Source organism: Mobula hypostoma, chromosome 4 (assembly GCF_963921235.1).
Source record: "Mobula hypostoma chromosome 4, sMobHyp1.1, whole genome shotgun sequence".
NCBI classification, from domain to species: Eukaryota; Metazoa; Chordata; class Chondrichthyes; order Myliobatiformes; family Myliobatidae; genus Mobula; species Mobula hypostoma.
In genome coordinates, this window is record NC_086100.1 from 193,883,332 (window position 1) to 193,906,431 (window position 23,100).

Sequence of the window (23,100 nt, forward strand, 5' to 3'; positions counted from 1 at the left end):
CATTCCAAAAGGATCTCGTTAATCACTACTCTTTGTTTTCTGTCAGCCAGCCAATTTTCAATCCATGTCAGTACTCTGCCCCCAATACCATGTGCCCTAATTTTACCCACTAATCTCCTATGTGGGACTTTATCAAAGGCTTTCTGAAAGTCCAGGTACACTACATCCACTGGAAGGTCACCTTATTGTGGTGGGGAGGCTTGCGAGTTGCTGAGATCCCGAGAGTGTTGCTGAGCAGAGGTCAGCTCCTGGTTGGGTCACCCACGGTGATAAGGTCAAGGGGGAGGTTCTAGAGAACGATCCCACCAGGACCTCAGTGGTGGAGCTGATGGAACTTGAGGACACATTACAACACAGTGAAGGCTGCAGCAGTGAAGGGTCGCCTGTCATCTTACACCCCGTACCCCTGGATCCTGGCCCCGATCTGTCAAGGACCGTGGGGCGACTGCCCATGCAACAGTCCCCACATTAAACAAAGTCACACACTGTAACATGCTGGATTATGTGGATCCCAGATCGGCCTTTACAGCCACCAATAGACACCCCCTTAGGAGGACATCTTACTCGACCTGGGTGATCACATTACTGCCGAGTGGGACTAGTGTCAGAAGGTGAGAGGTGGAAGTGACAGAGGCCTGAAGATGATGGACTCTGCAGGAAAGCAAGTTGGAGCATGGAATAAATGGGACAAGTGGCAGTCGGAGCGAATTGGGGGTGGGGGCGAATGGACTCAGTGGGAGGAATCTGTACATGGCTGATGGACAGATGGAGGAGTTTGGCTGATGGCAGTGGGTAGATCACAAGGAGGGAGGAAGGAGACAGAGTGTGGGCAGACTACCTGGAGTTGAAGAATTCAATGTTCATGCCGCCAAGATGGTGATGGTGATTATGTACCATGTCATATGACATGGGCGATCATTAACTTCCCATGATCATAATTGTTCTTGGCAAATTTTCCTACAGAAGTAATTGCCTTCTTCTGGGCAGCGTCTTTACAAGACTGGTGACGTCAGCCTTGTCAACGCCCTTCGGAGATTCTCTACCTGGCATCAGTGGTCACATAACCAGGATTCGTGATATGCACCAGCTGCTCGTCCACCCATCCACCACCTGCTCCCATGACTTCACATGACCCTGGTTCGTTGGGGGAGGGGGTTGTCTAAGCAAGAGTGACCCGCAGGCTAGTGGAGGGAAGGTGTGCCTCACATCTCCTTTGGTAGAGATGTATCTCCACCCTGCCATCCAAAGGTGCAGACTATCTAGGCAGAAGATAAGGTGTTGATCCTCTAAACTGAAGGGTCTCAGCCCAAAATGTTGACCGTACTCTTTCCCATAAACGCTGCCTGGCCGGCTGAGCTCTACCAGCATTTTGTTTGTGTTGTTGTTCCCCCAGGGTGCGTCTAGCTTCATCTTGGCAGCAGAGGAACAGGTTCAGAAAGGTGTCCTTGCCCAGTCCTGAATATTTGGTTCGGAATAGGTATGGTGTAAGGAGGGGCAACCAGGCTGCCTATTACATGATCCTGTCTTTACGTAGCCTAGTATAGAAATCATGAGGATCTCAGAGAGGGTGAATGTTCACAGTCTTTTTCTCCAATCTTTGAGAATCAGACCTGGAGGGCATAAGCTTAAGGTGAGAGGGGAGAGATTTAATAGGAATCTCAGGGGCAACTTTTCCACCAAGAGGGTGGTCAGTACGTGGAATGAGGAAGTGGTTGAGGCAGATACATTGAAGACATTACCCAGTCCATCATGAGTGAAGCCCGCCCAACCATTGAGCACATCTGCATAAAAAGTTGTCGTAGGAAAGCAGCATGGCTTTGTGAGGGGCAGGTCATGCCTCATGAATCTGATTGAGTTGTTTGAGGATGTGACAAAGAACACTGGTGAAGGTAGAGCAGTGGATGTAGTGTATATGAATTACAGTAAGGCGTTTCATAAGGTTCCCCATGATAGACTCGTTCAAAAGTCAGGAGGCATAGGATCCAGGGAAACTTGGCAGTGTGCATACAGAGTTCACGTGCCCACAGGAGGCAGAGGGTGGTAGTAGATGGAGCACATTCTCTCTGGACTTTCCTCCAACCAAATTAAAATTATGCTCCCTTGTATTTCACATTTTCACTCTTTGAGAAGATCTCTGGCTATCTACCTGATCTATGCCTCTAATCATCTTGTTCACAACTTTCAAATCATCTCTCGTCTTCCGGTCCAAAGGGAAAAGCCCTAGCTCACTCAGCCTATAAGACATGCTCTCTAATCCAGGCAGCATCCTGTTAAACCTATGATGAGGCAACTTGAACTGAACACAAAAAAAAATCTTCTCGATGTATTTTTAAATAATTTAGTAGCCTGACTAACTTCACTTCTGTTTGTCCAGATTTAGAAAAGCTGCTTCGACTCTCCACAGTTGTTACATACACTTTAGGGCTAAAAGTTTTCTTTACAAGTCTAGGAGAATAATTTGGAAACACCCTTACAAAGCAGTTTGGTTTATAATCAGTGCCCACCCAGTTAATTCTTTCAGTTAACCTGTTGTCTAAAAAAGTCTCCAATTTCGACCTTTCCTGCAATTAGCTTGTAATAATATATACTTACGGTGTGTCGATGGCTTAACAAAAACAGGTCGCAGATTTCAGAGGGGCAGAAGGAGGCGGAGTGGTGGGGGGGGCGGTTAGTCAGAATATCAAAAGCACACTGGAAGAAACCTGAGTCGTCATCAAAGAGATAAACAGAGGAGATGATTTGGTAGAGCAGAGGGGTTTGAGATGTGGAGGTAATTATAAAAGACATGCTACACACACTTTTTCAAAGAGGGGAAGAGAATTCCTTCCAGTAGTCTACCCATTAAGTGCAAAAAAGCAGTAGTAATGCTGTTGGACTGGTATCAGGGAACGTAACTGTCAACAGACAGACACAAGTTCAATTCCCAACGCAGGCATTGGGGATTTGAATTCAGGAAAATAAAGATTCTGTTTTCAATAGTATATCTTAGTTAGTTTGTTTGTTTACCTATCCATCCTCTATCTATCTATCTATCTACCTATCTATCTATCTACCAATGTATCCATCCATCTATCTATCCATCTATCTATCTATCCATTTCTCTATCCATCTATATTTATTCATTTGTTTGTTTATTTGCACACTCTGTCTTCTTTTGCACATTGGTTGTTTACCTGTTGTGTGTGGTCTTTCATTGATTCTATTGTGCTTCTTTGTATCTACTCTGAATACCCACAAGAAAGTAAATCTCAGGGTAGTATATGGTGACATATATGTACTTTGATAATACATTTACTTTGAGATTACTTTATATTTTATACTTTATTGTCACCAAACAATTGATACTAGAACGTACAATCATCACAGTGATATTTGATTCTGCGCTTTCCACTCACTGGATTACAAATTGATAGTAAATATTAAAAATTTAAATTATAAATCATAAATAGAAAATAGAAAAATGGAAAGTAAGGTATTGCAAAAAAACCGAGAGGCAGGTCCGGATATTTTGACGGTACGGCCCAGATCCGAGTCAGGATCTGTTCAGCAGTCTTATCACAGTTGGAAAGAAGCTGTTCCCAATTCTGGCCGTACGAGTCTTCAAGCTCCTGAGCCTTCTCCCGGAGGGAAGGACGAAAAGTGTGTTGGCTGGGTGGGTTGTGTCCTTGATTATCCTGGCAGCACTGCTCCAACAGCGTGCGGTGTAAAGTGAGTCCAAGGACGGAAGATTGGTTTGTGTGATGTGCAGAAAAGCACAGCACAAAAGCAGGCCCTTTGGCCCATCTAGTCTGTGCTGAACCACTTAAACTGCCATTTAAGCTTTATTTTCTGGGCCATATGTAAGTTGATTGGGTTTGTTTAATTTGGCATCATGGTTGGTGCAGACATGATGGGCCGAACAGACTGTTCCTGTACTGTATTGTTATATATTCTATGCTAAAAGCTCTTTCGAGCATGGGGCTGCTGAGCCAAATGTCTTTCTTTGCAAATTCCTTCAAGTGCCACTTTGATCATTAATGAAGTGTAGCTTTATTTGTCACATGTACATTGGGACATCAAAAACATACAGTGAAATATGTCGTGTTCGTCAATGACCAATGCAGTGTGAGGATGTGCTGGGGGCAGCCTGCAAGTATTGTCATGCTTCTGGTGCCAACGTTGCATGCCCACAGCTTACTAACCCAGACCCGTACGTCTTTGGAATGTGGTCATGAGGTGAGCATACAAACTGCATACAGACAGTGGTGGGAATTGAACCTGGGCCCCTGGAGCTTCAAGTCTTTATGTGAACCACTATGCCACCCATAAATACATTATATAATTAGATTGTAAATTTAATAATAGATTATTCACCGTAGCTGCCCGTAATGAGTTTGCACGTTCTCCCCGTGACTACATGCGTTTCCTCTGGGTGTGCCAATTTCCTCCCACAGTTCAAAGATTTTGCTAGGTAATTGATCACTGTAAATTGTCCTGGGATTAGGCTAGGGTTAGACTGAGGGGTTTCTGGGCTGCGAGGCCTGAAGGGCCGGAAGGATCTGTTCCACGCTGTATCTCAGTAAGTAAATAAATAAGAAAACCCATCTGCTACATTAAATAACACAAGAGATTCTGCAGGTGCTGGAAATCTCGAGGAATGCACGCAAGATGATGGAGACAATCAGCAGGTCAGGCAGAAATAAATAGCTGACCTTTCGAGCCGAGACCCTTCATCGGGACTGGGGAGGAAGGGGACAGAAACCAGAATGAGAAGGTGGAGGGGGGGGCGGGGAAAGGAGAACAAGCTGGCAGGTGATGGGTGAGACGAGGAGAGGGGGAAGATGGGTGCAAGAGTGGGGGGGGCGATAATCTAAGAAGCGGGGAGGTGATAGGAGGAAAAGATATAGAGCTGAAGAAGAGGGAATCTGATAGCATAGGAAAGTGGGCCATGGAAGAAAGGGGAGTGATGGGGCAGGTGAGGACAACAGAAAGGAAGAGGGCAACCAAGTTCAAATTTATTGTGATCCACTCAGCAAATGTCAGGTGCCGTATAAATGAAACCCCTTTGATAGAGAACTTATCAAAGGTGCATCGATTGCTCATCCCAGACGGGGATTTTTCACATGCACCTTCATTATTTATTTAAACCAAATAAATTGCAGTTTAAAAGCACGATGTGCCTCAGCTATATAAAAAAGTGCTGATGATTTTCCCGGAAAGGGTTGGTATTGTGTAGATAATTCTGTGTACTGGTGGCTTTCTAGGCTTATTAGAGGTAAAATCATAGAGTCATACAGCAAGGAAACAAGTCCTTCGGCTAACTTGTCAGTGCCCACCGAGCTAGTCCCATTTGCCTTCATTTGCCATATATACCTCTGAAATGTCCCTATCCTTGTACTTACCCAAATGTCTTCTAAACATTGTTATTATACCACTTCCTCTGGCAGTTCGTTCCATACACTGACCACTCCATGTGTGTAAAGGTTGCCCTTCCAGTCTCTTTTAAAGCTTTCACCTTTCACCTTAAACCTATGCCCTTTAGTATTTAGTACCCGTTCTTGGAATTGGATAGCGAACCTGATTCTGATTCTGAATCATAAGATACAAAAAGTATGAGAATACAAATACCAACAAGCTCAAAGACATCTTCCATCCTGCTGATGTCAAACTCCTGAACGGACAATAAAAATCCACTCCCGATCTCCCCATGAATGCATGGGTTTCCGCCAGTCCCGGCCCACGTTCCAAAGGCGTGTGGGTCTGTAGGTTAACAGGCCACGTGGCTGTAATTGGGCTTCACAGGCTTGTTGGGCCAGAAGGGCTTGCTACTGTGGTGTATCTCTAAATAAAAATAAAATAAGTAAAAATCTTTCTATCCACAATACCCTTTGCATTTTATCTGTACCCTTTACATTACAACATGATATTCTACATTCTGGCTTTTTCTTCCCCCCTTGTACTCATTTAATGTACATAATGGTCTGTCTGGACGTCACTGAACAAAGCCTGTTCACTGTGTCGGATTCTAGTGTTTAAATCTGAGGGTCTTTTCAAAGTCAGGAACGAGGTACAAAACTTGCTGTTGTTTTACCAAGAGTTGATAGAACAAAGGGAACAGGAACAGAACAGAACAGTGACGGGAGTCACTACTACTTCAGGAAGAGGGGAACTAAGGATGGTGCTGAGCATAAAACAGCTACTCCTATACCCAAAGATAAGACAAACTCCACAGTTAACAATAACGCAATTAGAAAGTACCTATTCAATATAGTGGCAAAATTAAACGATGAGAACATACTCATTCGCTTAATGAAAGAACGAAGAAGCTTCCAGAATTATACTTTGTGAAGGCACTATAAGTATATTAAACTATTAAATATATAAAGGCTACTTAAAATATAGTCCTGCGCAAAAGTCTTAGGCACATATGTATAACTAGGGTGCCCGAGACTTTTGCACGGTACCGTAGTAATTTTATGTTTTGCACTGTACTGCTGCTGCAAAAGGCCACATTTCATGATATATGTGAGTGATGATAAACCTGATTCTGATCTGGGTCTCTATTGTGGACTGAGAGTGGGAAGGGGGCAGGGAGAGGGGAATCATGGTTGGGAAAAAGGGAAGGGAGAGGGGAGGGAGTGGGAAAGGAAAAGGGAGGGAGAGGGGAGGTAGTAGGAAGCACCAAAGAGGCATTCTGTAATGATTAGTAAACCCATTATTTAGAACCAAATAACCTTGCCTTGTGTCTCTGGCCTGGGTGTGTATGCGCCCACGCCATCGCCAGTCCTTGGCACTCCTTCTCTGCCATCACACCCCTCCCATGGTGCACCATCCTCATCATATGGTGTGAGCAGAATTATCTGCAGCTTAATGTGAAAAAGACTAAGGAGCTGGTGGTAGACCTGAGGAGAGCTAAGGCACCGGTGACCCCTGTTTCCATCCAGGGGGTCAGTGTGGACATGGTGGAGGATTACAAATACCTGGGGATACGAATTGATAATAAACTGGACTGGTCAAAGAACACTGAGGCTGTCTACAAGAAGGGTCAGAGCCGTCTCTATTTCCTGAGGAGACTGAGGTCCTTTAACATCTGCTGGACGATGCTGAGGATGTTCTACGAGTCTGTGGTAGCCAGTGCTATCATGTTTGCTGTTGTGTGCTGGGGCAGCAGACTGAGGGTAGCAGACACCAACAGAATCAACAAACTCATTCGTAAGGCCAGTGATGTTGTGGGGATGGAACTGGACTCTCTCATGGTGGTGTCTGAAAAGAGGATGCTGTCCAAGTTGCATGCCATCTTGGACAATGTCCCCCATCCACCACATAATGTACTGGTTGGGCACAGGAGTACATTCAGCCAGAGACTCATTCCACTGAGATGCAACTCTTGAGCGTCATAGGAAGTCATTCCTGCCTGTGGCCATCAAACTTTACAACTACTCCGTTGGAGGGTCAGAGGCTTTGAGCCAATAGGCTGGTCCTGGACTTATTTCCATCTAGCATAATTTACATATTATTATTTAATTATTTATGGTTTTATATTGCTATATTTATGCTCTATTCTTGGTTGGTGCAACTGTAATGAAACACAATTTCCCTCGGGATCAATAAAGTATGACTATGACTATGACTATGACTATTCCTAACATCCTTTGTTCCTGCCAGATTTACAAACTCACCCTTCATTCCAGATTGACAAATACAGTACTGGACATGGAGATAATTGATTTTTAAACAGCAAAGAAAATGACAATTAAAAATAAACAGTGATGTAATCAAGATACTCAGGAATGAAGATCGTTGTCATGTGATCAACTAGACTCTTATACAGTTCAATCTGATCGTTGGGTGTTAGTTGGTGAGATAATTAGTTCACTAGTAAGGCGAGCTTCATTGCTTGGTTGGGTACAAAATGGATGAGACTCAATAAGATTGCTGGGGACCTAGAACAATTGGGTGGCATGTTAGCATAATGATTAGTGTACTGCTATTTCAGCCGCCAGTGCCTCGGATTCAGTTCTGCTGCTGTCCGTAAGGAGTTTGAACATTCTCCCTGTGACCGTCTGGGATTCCTCCGGGTTCTCCCGTTCCCTCCCACATTCTGAAAATGTATGGGTTAGTAGGTCCATTGGGCAGTGTGGGCTTGTTGGGAGCCTGTGGCCCCACTACATCCCCTAAATAAATAAAAAATGATTTAATAGTAGAATCGTTTGTTCACTCGTTATGCACTGTGTCACATGACACGGCCGATCACGGTCTTCCCATGAACATGATTGTTCTTGGCAAATTTTTCTACAGAAGTGGTTTGCCATTGCCATCTTCCTGGCAGTGTGAGTGGAATAGAGAGGTTATTAGTGGGATGCTTGTCCATGGGATAATAAGGACACACAGATACATGATTTTAGTGGACCAGGATCCATGCCTCAATCCCTCCTCTTCTTATTCCACAATTTTTCCTCTTTTCCCATTCCAGCTCTTCTGGTGGTGGAGACGGACACCTTCGGCAGTCACGTAAGGATCAAGGGAAAAGAGACGGGCCATTACATCTGCATGAGCAAACGTGGGAAGATTCTCGGCAAGGTAATGGCTTTCATCTGAGACCTGTGCCCAGTAAAAACCAATAACTTGTCTTACTGCAATGAACTATCCCTTCTGGAGTCAGAATTGATTTGTGGTCTCTGCCTCATTTGCTCCCAGACACTGGAAACACTTTTTATAAAGGCATCAGTTTAATAGGTGTCAACTATGACTTAGTGGATAGCATTTCTGTCTCTGTATCAGAAGACATTGGGCATAATCAATAGGACTAGACTATAAAAGCAAGGATGTAATGCTGAGGCTTTATAAGGTATCGGCCAGACCATATTTCAAAGTTCAAAGTCCAATGTAAATTTGTTGTCAAAGTACATACTGTATATGTCACCATATACAACCCTGAGATTCATTTCCTTGTGGACATACTCAATAAATCCAACCACCATGATAGAATCAGTAGAAGACCCCACCAACAGGGCAGACAACCAGTATGCAAAAGACAACAAACCAAAAAAGAATGAAAAATAAATAAATATACAAGCAATAAATATTGAGAACATGAGATGAACAGTCCTTGAAAGTGAGTCCATAGGTTATGAGAACAGTTCAGTGATGGGGCAAGTGAAGTTGAATGAAGTTATCCACTTTGGTTTAAGAGTCTGACAGCTGAGGGATAATAACTGCTCCTGAACCTGGTGGTGTGAGTCTAGAGGCTCCTGTACCTTCTTCCTGAAGGCAGCAGGGAGAAGAGACCATGACCTAGGTGGCTGGGGCCCTTTATGATGGATGCCACTTTCTTGCAGCAAAGTTTCATGTAGATATACTCAATGGTGGTGAGCCCTTTCTGTGATGGACTGGGCTATATCCATTACTTTTTGTAGGATTTTCCATTCAAGAGCATTGATGTTTGCATACCAGGCTGTGATGTAGCCGGACAATATACTCTCCACTAGACATCTATAGCAAAGTTCGTCAAAGATTAGGTGTAATGTGAAATCTTCACAGAACTTCATAAACTTGCTTTCTTCATAATTGCAGTTATGTGCTAGGTCTTCTGAAATGATAATGCCAAGGAATTTCTCCACCTCTGTTCCCCCAATGGGAACTAACTCATGGACTTCTGGTTTCCTCCTCCTGAAGTCAATTATCAGCCCTTGGTCTTGCTACCATTGAGTAAGAAGTTGTTGTTGTGGCACCATTCAGCCAGACTTTCAAACCCTCTCCAATATGCTAATCTGTTACCAACTTTGATTTGGCCAACGACAGTGGTGTTGTCATCAAACTTAAATAAGGGATGGGAGCTGTGCTTAGCCTCACAGTCACAAGTGTAAAGCAAGTAGACAAGCCTTGTGGTGCACCTGTCTGATGGAAATTGTGGAGGAGACATTGTTGTCAGATCGAACTACCTGAGGTCTGCAAGTGCGGAAACCGAGGATCCAATTGCACAAGGAGATATTGAGGCCAAGATCTAAACACTTACTGATTAGTTTTGAGGGATGATAGTGGTGTCTGAAAAAGGCAGTGTCCATTATTAAAGACCTCCAGCACCCAGGGCATGCACTTTTCTCACTGTTACCATCAGGTTGGAGATACAGAAGCCTGAAGGCACACACTCAGCGATTCAGGAACAGCTTCTTCCCCCCCTGCCATCTGATTCCTAAATGGACTTCGAAGTTTTGGACACTACCTCACTTTTTTTTAAATATACAGTATTTGTTTTTGCACATTTTTTAAATAATCTATTTAATATACATAATTGGTTTATTTGTTTATTTATTATGTTTTATTTTATTTACTATTATTTTTTTCCTCTCTCCCTGCTAGATTATGTATTGCATTGAACTGCAGCTGCTAAGCTAACAAATCTCACATCACATGCCGGTGATAATAAACCTGATTCCGATTCTGACTGCCAAGGTATAGTTGATAAAGTGCATCCTGATGTTTGCATCTTTGCTGTCCAGCTGTTCCAGAGTTGAGGGAAGAGCCAATGAGGTGGCATCTGGTAGGCGAATTGGAATGGTATTTGGAGAATTGTCAAGTCAAGTCAAGTCAAATTTATTTATAGAGCACTTTTAAAAACAACCCATATTGACCAAAGTGCTGTACAATCCACAACAGGTAGCTAAAATCACAAATACAAGAAACACAGATATAAACAACAAGGCACATAGCTTATAGGCACAAAATAAACAACACATGAGCCTAGGCACAAGCCAAAAATCAGCCACATCAGGAAGATTCAAACGCTAGTGGATAGAGCTAAGTTTTGAGCCTGGACTTAAAAGAGTCAATGGAGGGGGCAGATCTGATAGGGAGGGGAATGCTGTTCCACAGTCTAGGGGCGACAATGGCAAAGGTGCGGTCACCCCTGAACTTAAATTTAGATCGCGGGACAGCCAGGAGCCCCAAGTCAGCCGACCTGAAGGACCTGGAAATAGAATAAGGGGTTAGGAGGTCTGCGATATAGGAGGGGGCCATCCCATTTAGGGCTTTAAAAACAAACAGGAGAACCTTAAAGTCAATTCTAAACCGTACTGGTAGCCAGTGGAGAGAGGCCAGGATAGAAGTAATATGGTCCCTCTTCCGCGCACCTGTCAGGAGCCTGGCTGCAGTGTTCTGGACCAGTTACAGGTGGGACAGGGACGACTGACTAATCCCAGAATACAGGGAGTTGGAGTAGTCCAAGCGGGAGGATATAAGGGTGTGGATGACTTTCTCGAGATCTTTGAATTGTGAGTAGTTTTGGACCACATCTAAGAAAACTTGTGCTGCCAATGGAAAACTTTATGAGAATGGTCCTGTGAATGAAAGAGTTAATGTTGGAGGAGCACTTAATGGCTCCGGGCCAGTACTCACTGGAGTATAGAAGAATGAGGGAGGATCTCATTGAAACATACCGAATATTGAAAGGCCTAGGTAGAATGGATGTGGAAAGGATCTTTCCTAATGTGGGTGAGTCTAGTAACAGACGACACAAGCTCAGAATATGGAGATGAGGAGGAATTTGTTTATCCAGAGGCTGGTGAATCTGTGGATTTCATTGCCACAGGCAGCTGTGGAGGCCTAGTCATTTGGTATATTTAAAGTGGAGGTTGATAGGTTCAAATGGTTCCATTTAATATCAGAGAATGTATGTAGTATACAACCTGAAACTCTTACTCTTTACAGACATACACGAAAAAAGAACCCCAAAGAATGACCAGAAACACGTTAGCACCCCAAAGCCCCCTCTCCTCTCCACTCACAAGCTGCAACAAAGCATCAACCTCCCCTCTTCCCCCCCCACCCATTCATCAGCACCCACCACCCACCAAACAAGCAATAGCAAAGCCCCCAAAGAGAGACTGTGATCTGCAGTCAACAAAAACTATTGTTTACCCGACAGTTCGACATGCCACGCTCTCTCTTTCTCTCACTAACAAGGGACAGAGAGCAAAAGGTGAGACTAATAAGCAGCCACTGTTATGGTGTTACAATCTGTCACGTCGCTTTTTATTCTGAGATTATCTGACTCAAGAATCAGCAGCAAGCTCTCCCCACCATCGAGAGAAGGAGAGAGAGGGAGTGATCGCTCGAGTACGGGGACCTCCATCTGCTGTATCTGCCACAAAATTCTGATGTTCCTTCTCACGTGACACTGGCAAGGAATCAGTCATCCACGGCACCACACGGATCCACATCCTGAAGGCATGTGTCTTCCAGGTCGCTCCTGGCGATGTTGAAAATGGCCGATTGGTGAGCTCCGGGAGCAGGAACTCATCGGCTGTGAAAAACTGGAGTTTGAGTGCAGCTGCAGATCACAGACTTTGACAGAACCCCAGCCACCTTGAAAAGGGAAAGTGAGACGTTAAAGAGAGGAATTTAAGCTATTTCCACAGATGAGCTCGAAGAAGCAGCCATTTGGTGCCACTAGGTTCTTGATTAGTAAGGATGTCAAAGGTTACAGGGAGAAGGCAGGAAAGTGGGGTTGAAAGAGATAATGAAGCAGCCATGATGGAATGGCAGAACAGACTTGATGGGTCAACTGGCCTAATTCTGCTTCTATATCTTATGGGCTTATTGTCCATTGAGATCGAGTACTCAATATCGATAATGTCCAAGATTTCTGGCATGGTTTTACAGGAGTTACAGATGTTCAGTGAGCCACCAGAAACAAAGAAGATGAACTTGATGGGGCAAACTTCACCTTCCACCTTGGGGGTGAACTGATGGCCGTCACCACTACTGTGGAGATACCTGAGGTAAAGGCAGTCAGGGCCTTCATCAGCATTTTATCAGAACAATCAGGAGCAGCTCTACTGTACGAAACAAAGAGTGGCATAGTCGTACAGCATGAAACAGGCCCTTCAGCCCATCTCTTCCAGGCTGATTTTGTTACCCAGTGAGCTAGTCCCATCTGCCTGTGTGTGGCCCATAACACTCCAAAACTCTCCTATGCACGTACTTATAGAGAATGTAGGACAGACTTGGAGAATACTATGCACGGGACGACATGAACACCAGCCAGCTGTAAGAAGGCACGATCCTCTGTCACTCATCTCAATACATGAAGACCAAGAAGGGCACAAGTTCATCTGGGGAAAATACGAAAATCCTGGCAAAGTACCAAACAAGAAAACAGGAGAATTCTCAGAAGCTTGGTTCTCAGTGGAAGACTCTATTGACAAGCCTATTGAACTGGACGTAATTTACGAAGCTCTGCGTCTGCAGGGTCAGGGCCCGGGGGTGAGCTGTGGACAGCCGAGGAACCAATGCTCACAACGACTGATAACCAGGGATATGGGCCAGTGGAATCACTCAAAGGTTGAAAGGTTCATTTATTATCAAAGTATACAATTCTGAAACTCTTCTTCTCCAGATAGCCATGAAGCCAAGAAAGAAAGGAATGGCAGCACGATCAGCAACCCCCAAATCCCACCTCCACGCACAAAAAAATGAACGAAAGCAGAACAGGCACATTGACCCCTAAATCTCCCTCACCCACGCACAAAACTGAGAAAGATCCGACCAAAAACACAAAACATAAAAAACTATAAGACTGAAAAATAGTCTATAGTCCAAGTTCATATCCACAACGCAAAGAACCTGGTTTACACTGCCCATGGTGGCAGGCCTTTCCCTCGGTGGCAGGCGCCATCTTGACCGGTTAGGTTACTCAGCGACCTGATTGGCTGGGACCCAGCGGAGACTAACAACAACCAATCAGAACAATGTGTTGGAAGCCACCTTCAAGGGTACATAACCTGCTTAGACTGGTTTCTGGCTTGAGATTCACAGATAACAGAATTACTGCACATTACTGGCCCTTCAGCTCACGATGTTAGAACATAGAACATTACTGCAAAGTATGGGACCTTCAGCAGCACTATTTTGTGCTAAGCTTTTAACCTACTCCAAAATTAATCCTCTCACCCGCGCCCCCCCCCCGCCACATAGCCTTCCATTTTTCTATCATCCATGTGCCTATATATGAATCTCTTAAATGTCCCTAATGGATCTGCTTCTATCTCCACCCCGGCAACATGTTTCACTCACTCACCACCCCTTGTGTGAAAAAACATACCTCTGACATCCTCCCATGCATTCCACCAATCACCTTAAAATTATGCTCCCTTGTATTAGCATTTCTGCACTGGGAAAATGTCTCTGGCTATCCACTCGATCTATGCCTCTTATCATCTCGTACACCTCTATCAAGTCACCTCTCATTCTCCTTCACTCCAAAGAAAAAAGCCTCAGCTCACTCATCCTATCCTCATAAGACATGTTCTCTAATGCAGGCAACATCCAGGTAAATCTCCTCTGCACCCTAAACTCACACAAACCCAGAACAGGAACAGCTCAGATTAGACACAGAATTTATATAGGCATCTGTTCATTTCATGAGACCATGGATTTGCGCCTTGGAAGGTTTCCAGGGTGCAGGCCTGGGCAAGGCTGTATGGAAGACTGGCACTTGCCCATGCTGCAAGTCTCCCCTCTCCACGCCACCAATGTTGTCCAAGGGAAGGGCATTAGGACCCATACAGCTTGGCACCGGTGTCGTCGCAGAGCAATGTGTGGTTAAAGAGTCTTGCTCAAGGACACACACGTTGCCTCAGCCAAGGCTCGAACTAGTGACCTTCAAATCACTAGACGAGTGCCTTAACTACTTGGCCACGCGCCAACACAGACACAGAATAATCCTTGCCCTACACTCTCACACTCCCAGGTCAGGGACAGGTCAGTTCAGACACAGAATAAATCTTCCCCCACACTCTCACACTCCCAGGACAGGGACAGTACGGATCAGACACAGAATAAATCTCCCCCCACACTCTCACAGTTTGATCGACATGTTCGAAACACTGAACTGAGTATTATGAAAATATCATAAGTACGCTAATAAACCTCTAAAAGTAATTGAATTAGATACAGAATGACAGTGCTGTATAGTAGTGCAGCAATTAGTATGATCACTTTACAGTACCAGTAATCAGAATCAGGATAAATATAACTGACATAAGTTGTGAAATTTGTTGTTTTGCGGCAGCATTTCAGTGCAATACCTGAACATAAAATATACTATAAATTACAATAAGATATATATTTTTTTTAAACCATGAAATAAGTAGTGCAAAGAAAGCAAAATTAGTGAGGTGGTGTTCAAAGGTTCAATATCCATTCAGAAATCTGAGGGGAAGAAGCTGTTCCTAAATTGTTGAATGTGTGTCTTCAGGCTCCTGTACCTCCTGCCTGATGGGAGTAATGGGAAAACAGCATGTCCTGTGTGCTGGGGGTCCGTAATAATGGTTATTGCTTTCTTGAGGCATCGCCTTTTAGAGGCACTCTCGGTGACGCGAGGCTAGTGCTCGTGATGGAGCTGGCTAAGTCTAGAAGCTTGAAGGACTGGACAGTTCCTCAACAAATCGGAGGGGCCGCAGCAGATTTCTCAGGTGCACTGAGCTGTACTTTTCCTCCGCCGGACAACGAGTGAAAGGCAATTTGAAGCAGCCATGCCAACGATGCTCATAATGTCCTCTGAAACACAGTGGTAAGGGCGATTTGATTCCCTGCGTATCAGTGCAATCCACCATTGGAACGGGCAGTGTCCCGAGGAAGCAGAAGACCTAAGGCAGCCTTTAGGACAAGGGACTGAGAGGAGATTTGGTAGAGTTATTCAAAATTATGGGGGGTATGGGTAAGGTTTATGCAAGCAGGCTTTTTCCCACTGAAGTTGGCTGGGACTACAACCAGAGGGTGAAAGGTAAGAAGTTTAAGGGAAACATGAGAGGAAACATCTTCACCCAGAAAGTCATGAAAATGTGGAATGAGCTGTCAGTGGAAGTGGTAAATGCAGCTTTGATTTCAACATTTAAGAGAAATTCTGATATAGTCATGGTGCAGGTCAATGGGAGGAGACAGTTTAAATGGTTCGGCATGGACAAGATGGGCCGAAGGGCCTGTTTCTGTGCTGTACTTTTCTATGACTCAATAAAAGCTGCCGAGGCCCTATACAGTCACGCACTAGGGAATTTCACAACGGCCGCCAAACACAAACATTGGCGCCAAGCCAACCTCTGCAACCCAACAAAGGTTTTTCTGCTGTCACGCCAGCAATAAGTAATGACTACTTAGCCTGACTCAGCTGCTCACCTGGGGAGCCTGAGTAAAGCAGCCGATGTGATGGCCGTGTTTCTAGTGCCTTCAGCTGACTGAGGGCTGAGCTCTACGGTGTGTGACTGGAGATGGCGCTGCACAGGCAGAAATGAAACGCGTCAAAAGTGTTTACCATGGAAGAACGGAGCAAAGAATTGCATTTCTGTCATGATGTTCACACCCTTGGGATGTCCCACAAAGCTTGACAGAGAATATACACTCAGGACTACTTAATTACTTACCTCCTGTACCTAATAAAGTGGCAACTGACTGTATGTTCATGGTCTTCTGCTGCTGTAGCTCATCCACTTCGCGGTTTGATGTGTTGTGCATTCAGAGATGCTCTTCTGCACACCACTGTTGTAACACGTGGTTATTTGAGTTACTGTCGCCTTCCTGTCAATTTGAACCAGTCCGACCTCTCTCATCAACAAGGCATTTTTGTCCACAGAACTGCAGCTCGCTGAATGTGTTTTTGGTTTTTGTGCCATTCTCTGTAAACTCTAGAGACAGTTGTACATGAAAATCCCAGGAGATCAGCAGTCTCTGAGAAACTCAAACCACCCCATCTCCCACCAACAATCATTCCACGGTCAAAATCGCTTAGATCACATTTCTTCCCCATTCTGATGTTTGGTCTAAACAATAACTGAATCTCTGGACCGTGTCTGCATGCTTTAGTGCGTTGAGTTGTTGCCACGTGATTGGCTGATTAGATATTTTCATTAACGAGCGGGTGTGCAAGTGTTCCTAATAAAGTGATCACTGAGTATGAAGTGTGTTATGGAGGTCTGCAGAGCAAACAGGACTGACGAGGTGTTTCCACAAGAGGAAATATAAAATATGGTCTCTTAAACACAAAATATTCTGCAGATGACCGTCTAGGTAGTCTCCAGCCCCTTGGTATGAACATTGAACTCTCCAACTTCCGGTAATTTCCTCCCCCTCCCTTCCCCCATCCCAGTTTCACTCTGCCCCCTCCCACAGCTGCCTACCACTTCCCTCATGGTTCCGCCTCCTTCTACTACCCATTGTGCTTTCCCCTATTCCTCCTTCACCTTTCCTGCCTATCCCCTCCCTGCTTCCCCTCCCCACCCCTTTATCTTTCCCCTTACTGGTTTTTCACCTGGAACCTACCAGCCTTCTCCTTCACACCCTCCCCCACCTTCTTTATAGGGCCTCTGCCCCTTCCCTCTTCAGTCCTGACGAAGGGTTCGACCCGAAACGTTTACTAATCGTTTCCACGGGTGCTGCCTGACCTGCTGAGTTCCTCCAGCCTGTTGTGAATATGGTCTCTTTCTGTGTCGAACTATTCCACATCCCAGGAAACACAGAGGCAATTTTGAGTCATAGAACACTGCAGCTAGCCCGTCTCAACCCATGTAGTGCATGCTGAACTGTTAGTCATAGAGCACTACAGCATAGAAACAGGCCTTTTGACCCATCTACTCCATGCCGAGCTGCTAGTCCCACCTGCACCTGGGCCATATCCCCCCCATAACAATCCCATCCATATACCTATCCGAACTTCTCCTAAGTGCTTAAATATACCCACAACCATCAATCCCACTGGCAGCTCATTTCACACTCACACAACCCTCTCAGTGAAGAAGATCCAACTATTCTTCCCCTTAAACATTTCAACTTCCACAGATAACCTATGACCTCTAGTTCTAGTCTCTCCCAACATCAGTGGAAAAGCCTTGTGGCACTATCGATACCCCTCATAATTTTGTGTACCTCCATTGAAACTCCCCTCATTCTCTTACACTCCAGGGAATAAAATCGTCATCTGTTCAGCCTTTCCCTATAACTCAAGTCCTGGTAACACCCTTGTAAATTGTACTTTTTCAATTTTATTGCTATCTTTCCTGTAGGTAGGTGAGCAAAACTCCAAATTAGGCCTCACCAGCATCTTATACAACTTCAACGTAACATCCCAACTCCTGTACGCAATACTTTGATTTATGAAGGTCAATATGCCAAAAGCTTTCTTTAATTACCAAGTTTCGTTTATTGTCATTTAGAAATGCATGCTTTAAAAAATGATACAACGTTCCTCCAGAATGATATCGCAAGAAAACACAGCACAAACCAAGACTAAAACTGACAAAACCACGTAATTATAACATATAGTTACAACAGTACAAAACAATACCATAATTTGATAAAGAGCAGACCATGGGCACGGTAAAAAAAAGTCTCAAAGTCCTGATAGACTCATCATCTCACGCAGGCGGCAGAAGGGAGGAACTCTCCCCGCCATGAACCTCCAAGCGCCACCAACTCACTGATGCAGCACTACTGGAAGCACCCGACCGCAGCGGACTCTGAGTCCATCTGAAAACTTCGAGCCTCCAACCAGCCCCTCCGACACAGCCTCTCCAAGCACCATCCTCTGCCGAGCGCTTTGACCCCACCCCGGCCGCCGAGCAACAAGCAAAGCCGAGGACTCGGGGCCTTCTCCTCCGGAGTTTCTGGACCACACAGTAGCAGCAGCAGCGAAGCAGGCATTTCAGAAGTTTCTCCAGATGTTCCTCCGTGCTCTCACGTCCGTCTCTATCAAATCAGGATTGTGCACAGCACCCCACTTGACAAATAACAGACATCACCACCGGAGTGGCCACTGCGAGCTGCGTCGCGCCGCCATCTTTCATCAAGGCATCTTTACGACCTGTGATGCCAATTTCAAGGAATTATGGACCAGTATTCCAAGATCCCTTTGTTCTACTGCAATCCTCTGTGTCCTACCATTCACTATTTAGGTCCTATAAAAATGCAACACCTCACACTTGTCTACATTAAGTTCGTCTGCCATTTTTTAGCGCATTTTTCCAGCCATTCCAGATCCTGCTGCAGGCTTTGATAGCCTTGCTCAATGTCCTTTAGTGTCGTCCAACATTCTGTTGGAGACTCACACCACCCTCTTGAGAAGTTCCCCATGTGAGTCCTGAAGATGGGGCTCGACCCAAAACATCAACTATCTATTCATTTCCGAGGACGCTGCCTGACCTGCGAGTTCCTCTGGCATTTTCTGTGTGTTACTCTGTGACATGTTGAATTTCTTTAGCCTCCTGAGGAAGTAAAGGCACTGGTGAACAGGATACAGGTGATGCTCACTCCTAGGAATCTCAGGTGGCACAAGCGAATGTTTGGACCTCCCTTGGTACTGAGCTTGCTACGTTGGCCCACATCTTGTGGAACAGTTACAGCATTTCATACTCAGATTGTTTTAATGTCAAGTACACTGGGGCGCAATGAAGCTCACAGACTACATGGTGTAAACGGTTATAATAAATATAACACTAAACACAGCAAAGAGCAGATAGACTATGGAATGGTGCAAGAACTGTAGGGCAGTCTGAAAGAATGACAATGGAAATGCTAAACCGACAAGAATCGAAGAGGAGGGGGAATTATGAATTTGAACGTGGCAGATGGGAAGGTAATGTGAAAGAGATGATGGGTTCAGAGTTTTCAAGATTTGAGAGTCTTTATTCAGTGTGAAGGAGAAATGATAGTTTCTCCGGATCCAATGCAACACAAAAAAAACTCAACAAGCACAAAGAGCACATTTAAAAAAACACAATAAAAACAATCCTATAAAACACAATATACAAGTAGCTGTCAACCAAATTATTTTACAAACCTACTGATTCCCATGGTTATCTTGACTATACCTCTTCCCACCCTATCTCCTGTAAAAATGCTATTCCCTTTTCTCAGTTTCTTTGCCTCCGCCACATCTGTTCCCTGGATTCCCCCCCCCCCCCGCATTCCTCCACTCCACTCTGACCTTTTACATCTTCTCACCTGCTTATTATTTCCCCTGGGTCCCCTCCTCCATCCCTTTCTCCAACGGCCCACTCTCCTTTCCGATCAGATTCCTTCCTCTTCAGCCCTTGACCTTTCCCACTCACCTGGCTTCACCCATAACCTTTCAGCTAGCCTCCTTCCCTCCCCCACCTGTCTATTCTGATATCTTCCCCCTCCCTTCTCCGTCCTGAAGAAGGGTCGCAGACAGAAACCCTAGTCACTTCCATAGATGCTTCATGACCTGCTGAATTCCTCCTGCACCTTGTGTGCATTAGTTTGAATTTCCAGTATCTGCAGGATCGCTGGAGTTTGTGAGTAACTGTTACATTTATTTATTCAGAGATACAGTGCCGAACAGGCCCTTTGAGCCACACCACCCAGTAACCCCAATTCAATCCTAATCTAATCATGAGACAATTTACAATTAGCAGTTAACCTGCTTATCAGTACGTCTTTGTGGGTGGAAGCTGGAGAAAACCCACACACTCTGCAGGAAGGATATACAAACTCCTCACAGGGGATGATGGGATTGAACTCTGAACTCCGATGCCCTGAGCTCTAGTAGCATGGTGCCTTCCATAGACTGATTGTAAGTACATGAAGTGACATAGTATGTATGTAGAGATGGTGAAGGTGCTGATCAACCCAATGGCTTGAGGAAAGTAACTGTTTTTGAGTGTGATGACCCTGGTGTGGATGCTGTGTGGCCTCTTCCCTGACGCTGGTGGGTCAAGCAGTCCATAAGCAGGTTGGGTGGGATCCTTTATAATACTGCTGGCCTTTTTTCCTTGAACTTTTAGTATGTATGTCCCTGATGCTGGGTAGGCTGGTGCCAGTGATGCATTGGGCAGTTTTAATCACCTGTTGTAGAGCCTTGGTGTCAGCCACAGGGCAGTGTCCGAACCACATAGTAATGCAGCATGTTTGGATGCTCTCCATTAGTCTTGAAAGACCATGGATCTGCGCCTGGAAAGTCTTCACTCTCCAGCGCGCAGGCCTGGGCAAGGTTGTATGGAAGACCAGCAGTTGCCCATGCTGCAAGTCTCCCCTCTCCACGATATCAATGTTGTCCAAGGGAAGGGCATTAGGACCCATACAGCTTGGCACCAGTGTCGTCGCAGAGCAATGTGTGATTAAGTGCCTTGCTGAAGGACACAACATGTTCCCTCGGCTGGGGCTCGAAAACACGACCTTCAGGTTGCTAGTCGAGTGCCTTAATCACTTGGCCACGTGCCCACTCAAATGCTCTCCACAGCATTTGATAACAGTGGGTGAGAAGCCATTTTTGAGTCAGATCGTCTGTGCTTTCAAACTCCTGTATCTTCTCCCAGAAGACAGAAGAAAGAAAAGGGAATCCTCAAAAATGATGCTCAGTCATGCCTTCCACATACATCATCTGGCAAAAATTGGCAATCTAATAGCCAACACCTAGTCCTGCCATGTTAAAATGCCAACAAGTTCAAGGAACATATGGGGACCATTTGAAGGCTCCGGGCCAGTACCTGCTAGGGCATAGAAGAATGAAAGGGGATCACATTGAAACTGACTGACTGTTGAAAGGCTTGGACAGAGTGGATGTGGAAAGGATGTTTCCTATAGTGGGGGAGTCTAGGACCAGAGGGCACAGCTTCAGAATAGAAGATCATCCATTTAGAACGGAGATGAGGAGGAATTTCTTTAGCCAGAGGGAGATGAATTCGTGGAGTTCATTGCCACAGGCAGCCAGGGAGGCCAAGTCATTGGGTATATTTAAAGTGGAGGTTGATAGGTTCATGGTTAGTCAGGTCATCAGTTACAGGGCGAAGGCAGGAGATGGGGTTGAGAGGAATAATAGATCAGCCATAATAGAATGGCAGAGATGACTTGATGGAGAGAATTACCTAATTCTGCTTCTATGTCCTATGGTCTTATGGTATATTAATGGGTTTTCTGAAACGTAGTTCACTCAGAATGTAGTGTTTACACTTGCTCATTAATGCAAATATCTAACCAGCCATTCATGTAACAGCAATTCAATGCAGAAATGCTCAAGAGGTTTGGTTGCTGTTCAGACCAAACATCAGAATGGAGAAGAAATGTGATTTAAGTGACTTTGACTGTGGAATGATTGTTGGTGCCAGATGGGGTGGTTTGGGTGTACTAGATACTGCTGATCTTCACACAGAACAGTCTCTGGAGCAGAGGTTCCCAAACTTTTTTATGCCATGGGCCAATGCCATTAAGCAAGAGGTCCATGCATCCCAGGTTGGGAAGCCCTGCTCAATAGTTTACAGAGAATGGTGCGAAAAACAAATAAAAAAATCCAGTGAGCAGCAGTTCTGTGGGAGATAACACCCTGTTAACGGGAGATATCAGAGGAGAATGGCCAGACTGGTTCAAGCTGCAGTAACTCAAATAACCATGTGTTACAACAGTGGTGTGCGGAAGAACGTTTTTGAACAATACGCTGAAACCTGAAGTGAATAGGCTTCAGCAGCAGAAAACCACACCGGATTCCACTTCTGTACCTAATAAAATGGCCACTGAGTGTACAGTTGTCAGAGTTCCTGTACCTTACTACGTTTCTCTAAGCTCCGTCACAATACTACAATGGAAATTCAAATATCGTACAGGAATGCATTACATGAACTTTGATACACTGAGATCATATTTGTATCAAAAAAACTATTTGCACAAAGATTTGATACTATTGGGTTCACCATTAAGCCAAAGTCATGATTAGAAGGCATGTGGCTATGACGTAGTTTTTCCCCTCTCCTCCAATTTCCTCTCTACAACCTCCTTTAAAACCGATAACATTCCCCAAGTGAATAATAGTAAAGCAGGCTGCCTGTCCATTTGTCACCATATCTCCACAGACCCTGATTTGCTCAGATTGTCAGCTCCACCTTACCTCCCAGCAGGAATCAGCTCCCTCCGCCCTCTTCACTCCCGTTCCCTCAAGCCTTCGGCAACCTCAGCTGAACATGTCTCATTTATTATGACCGTGGCTGATCATCCAACTCAGAACCCCGCCCCAGCCTTCCCTCCATACCCCCTGACCCCTGTAGCCACAAGGGCCATATCTAACTCCCTCTTAAATATAGCCAATGAACTGGCCTCAACTGTTTCCTGTGGCAGAGAATTCCA

General features: G+C 45.0%; 1 protein-coding gene across 1 annotated transcript in view; it reads left to right on the top strand.

The window, feature by feature from the left end:
- Nucleotides 1-23,100, top strand: part of fgf24 (fibroblast growth factor 24) — a 103,140-nt gene that overhangs the window by 71,160 nt on the left and 8,880 nt on the right. Inside the window, exon 4 of the mRNA XM_063045146.1 lies at nucleotides 8,453-8,559. Coding sequence (XP_062901216.1) covers nucleotides 8,453-8,559 — 107 coding nt within the window. The remainder of the gene's footprint in view (nucleotides 1-8,452; nucleotides 8,560-23,100) is intronic.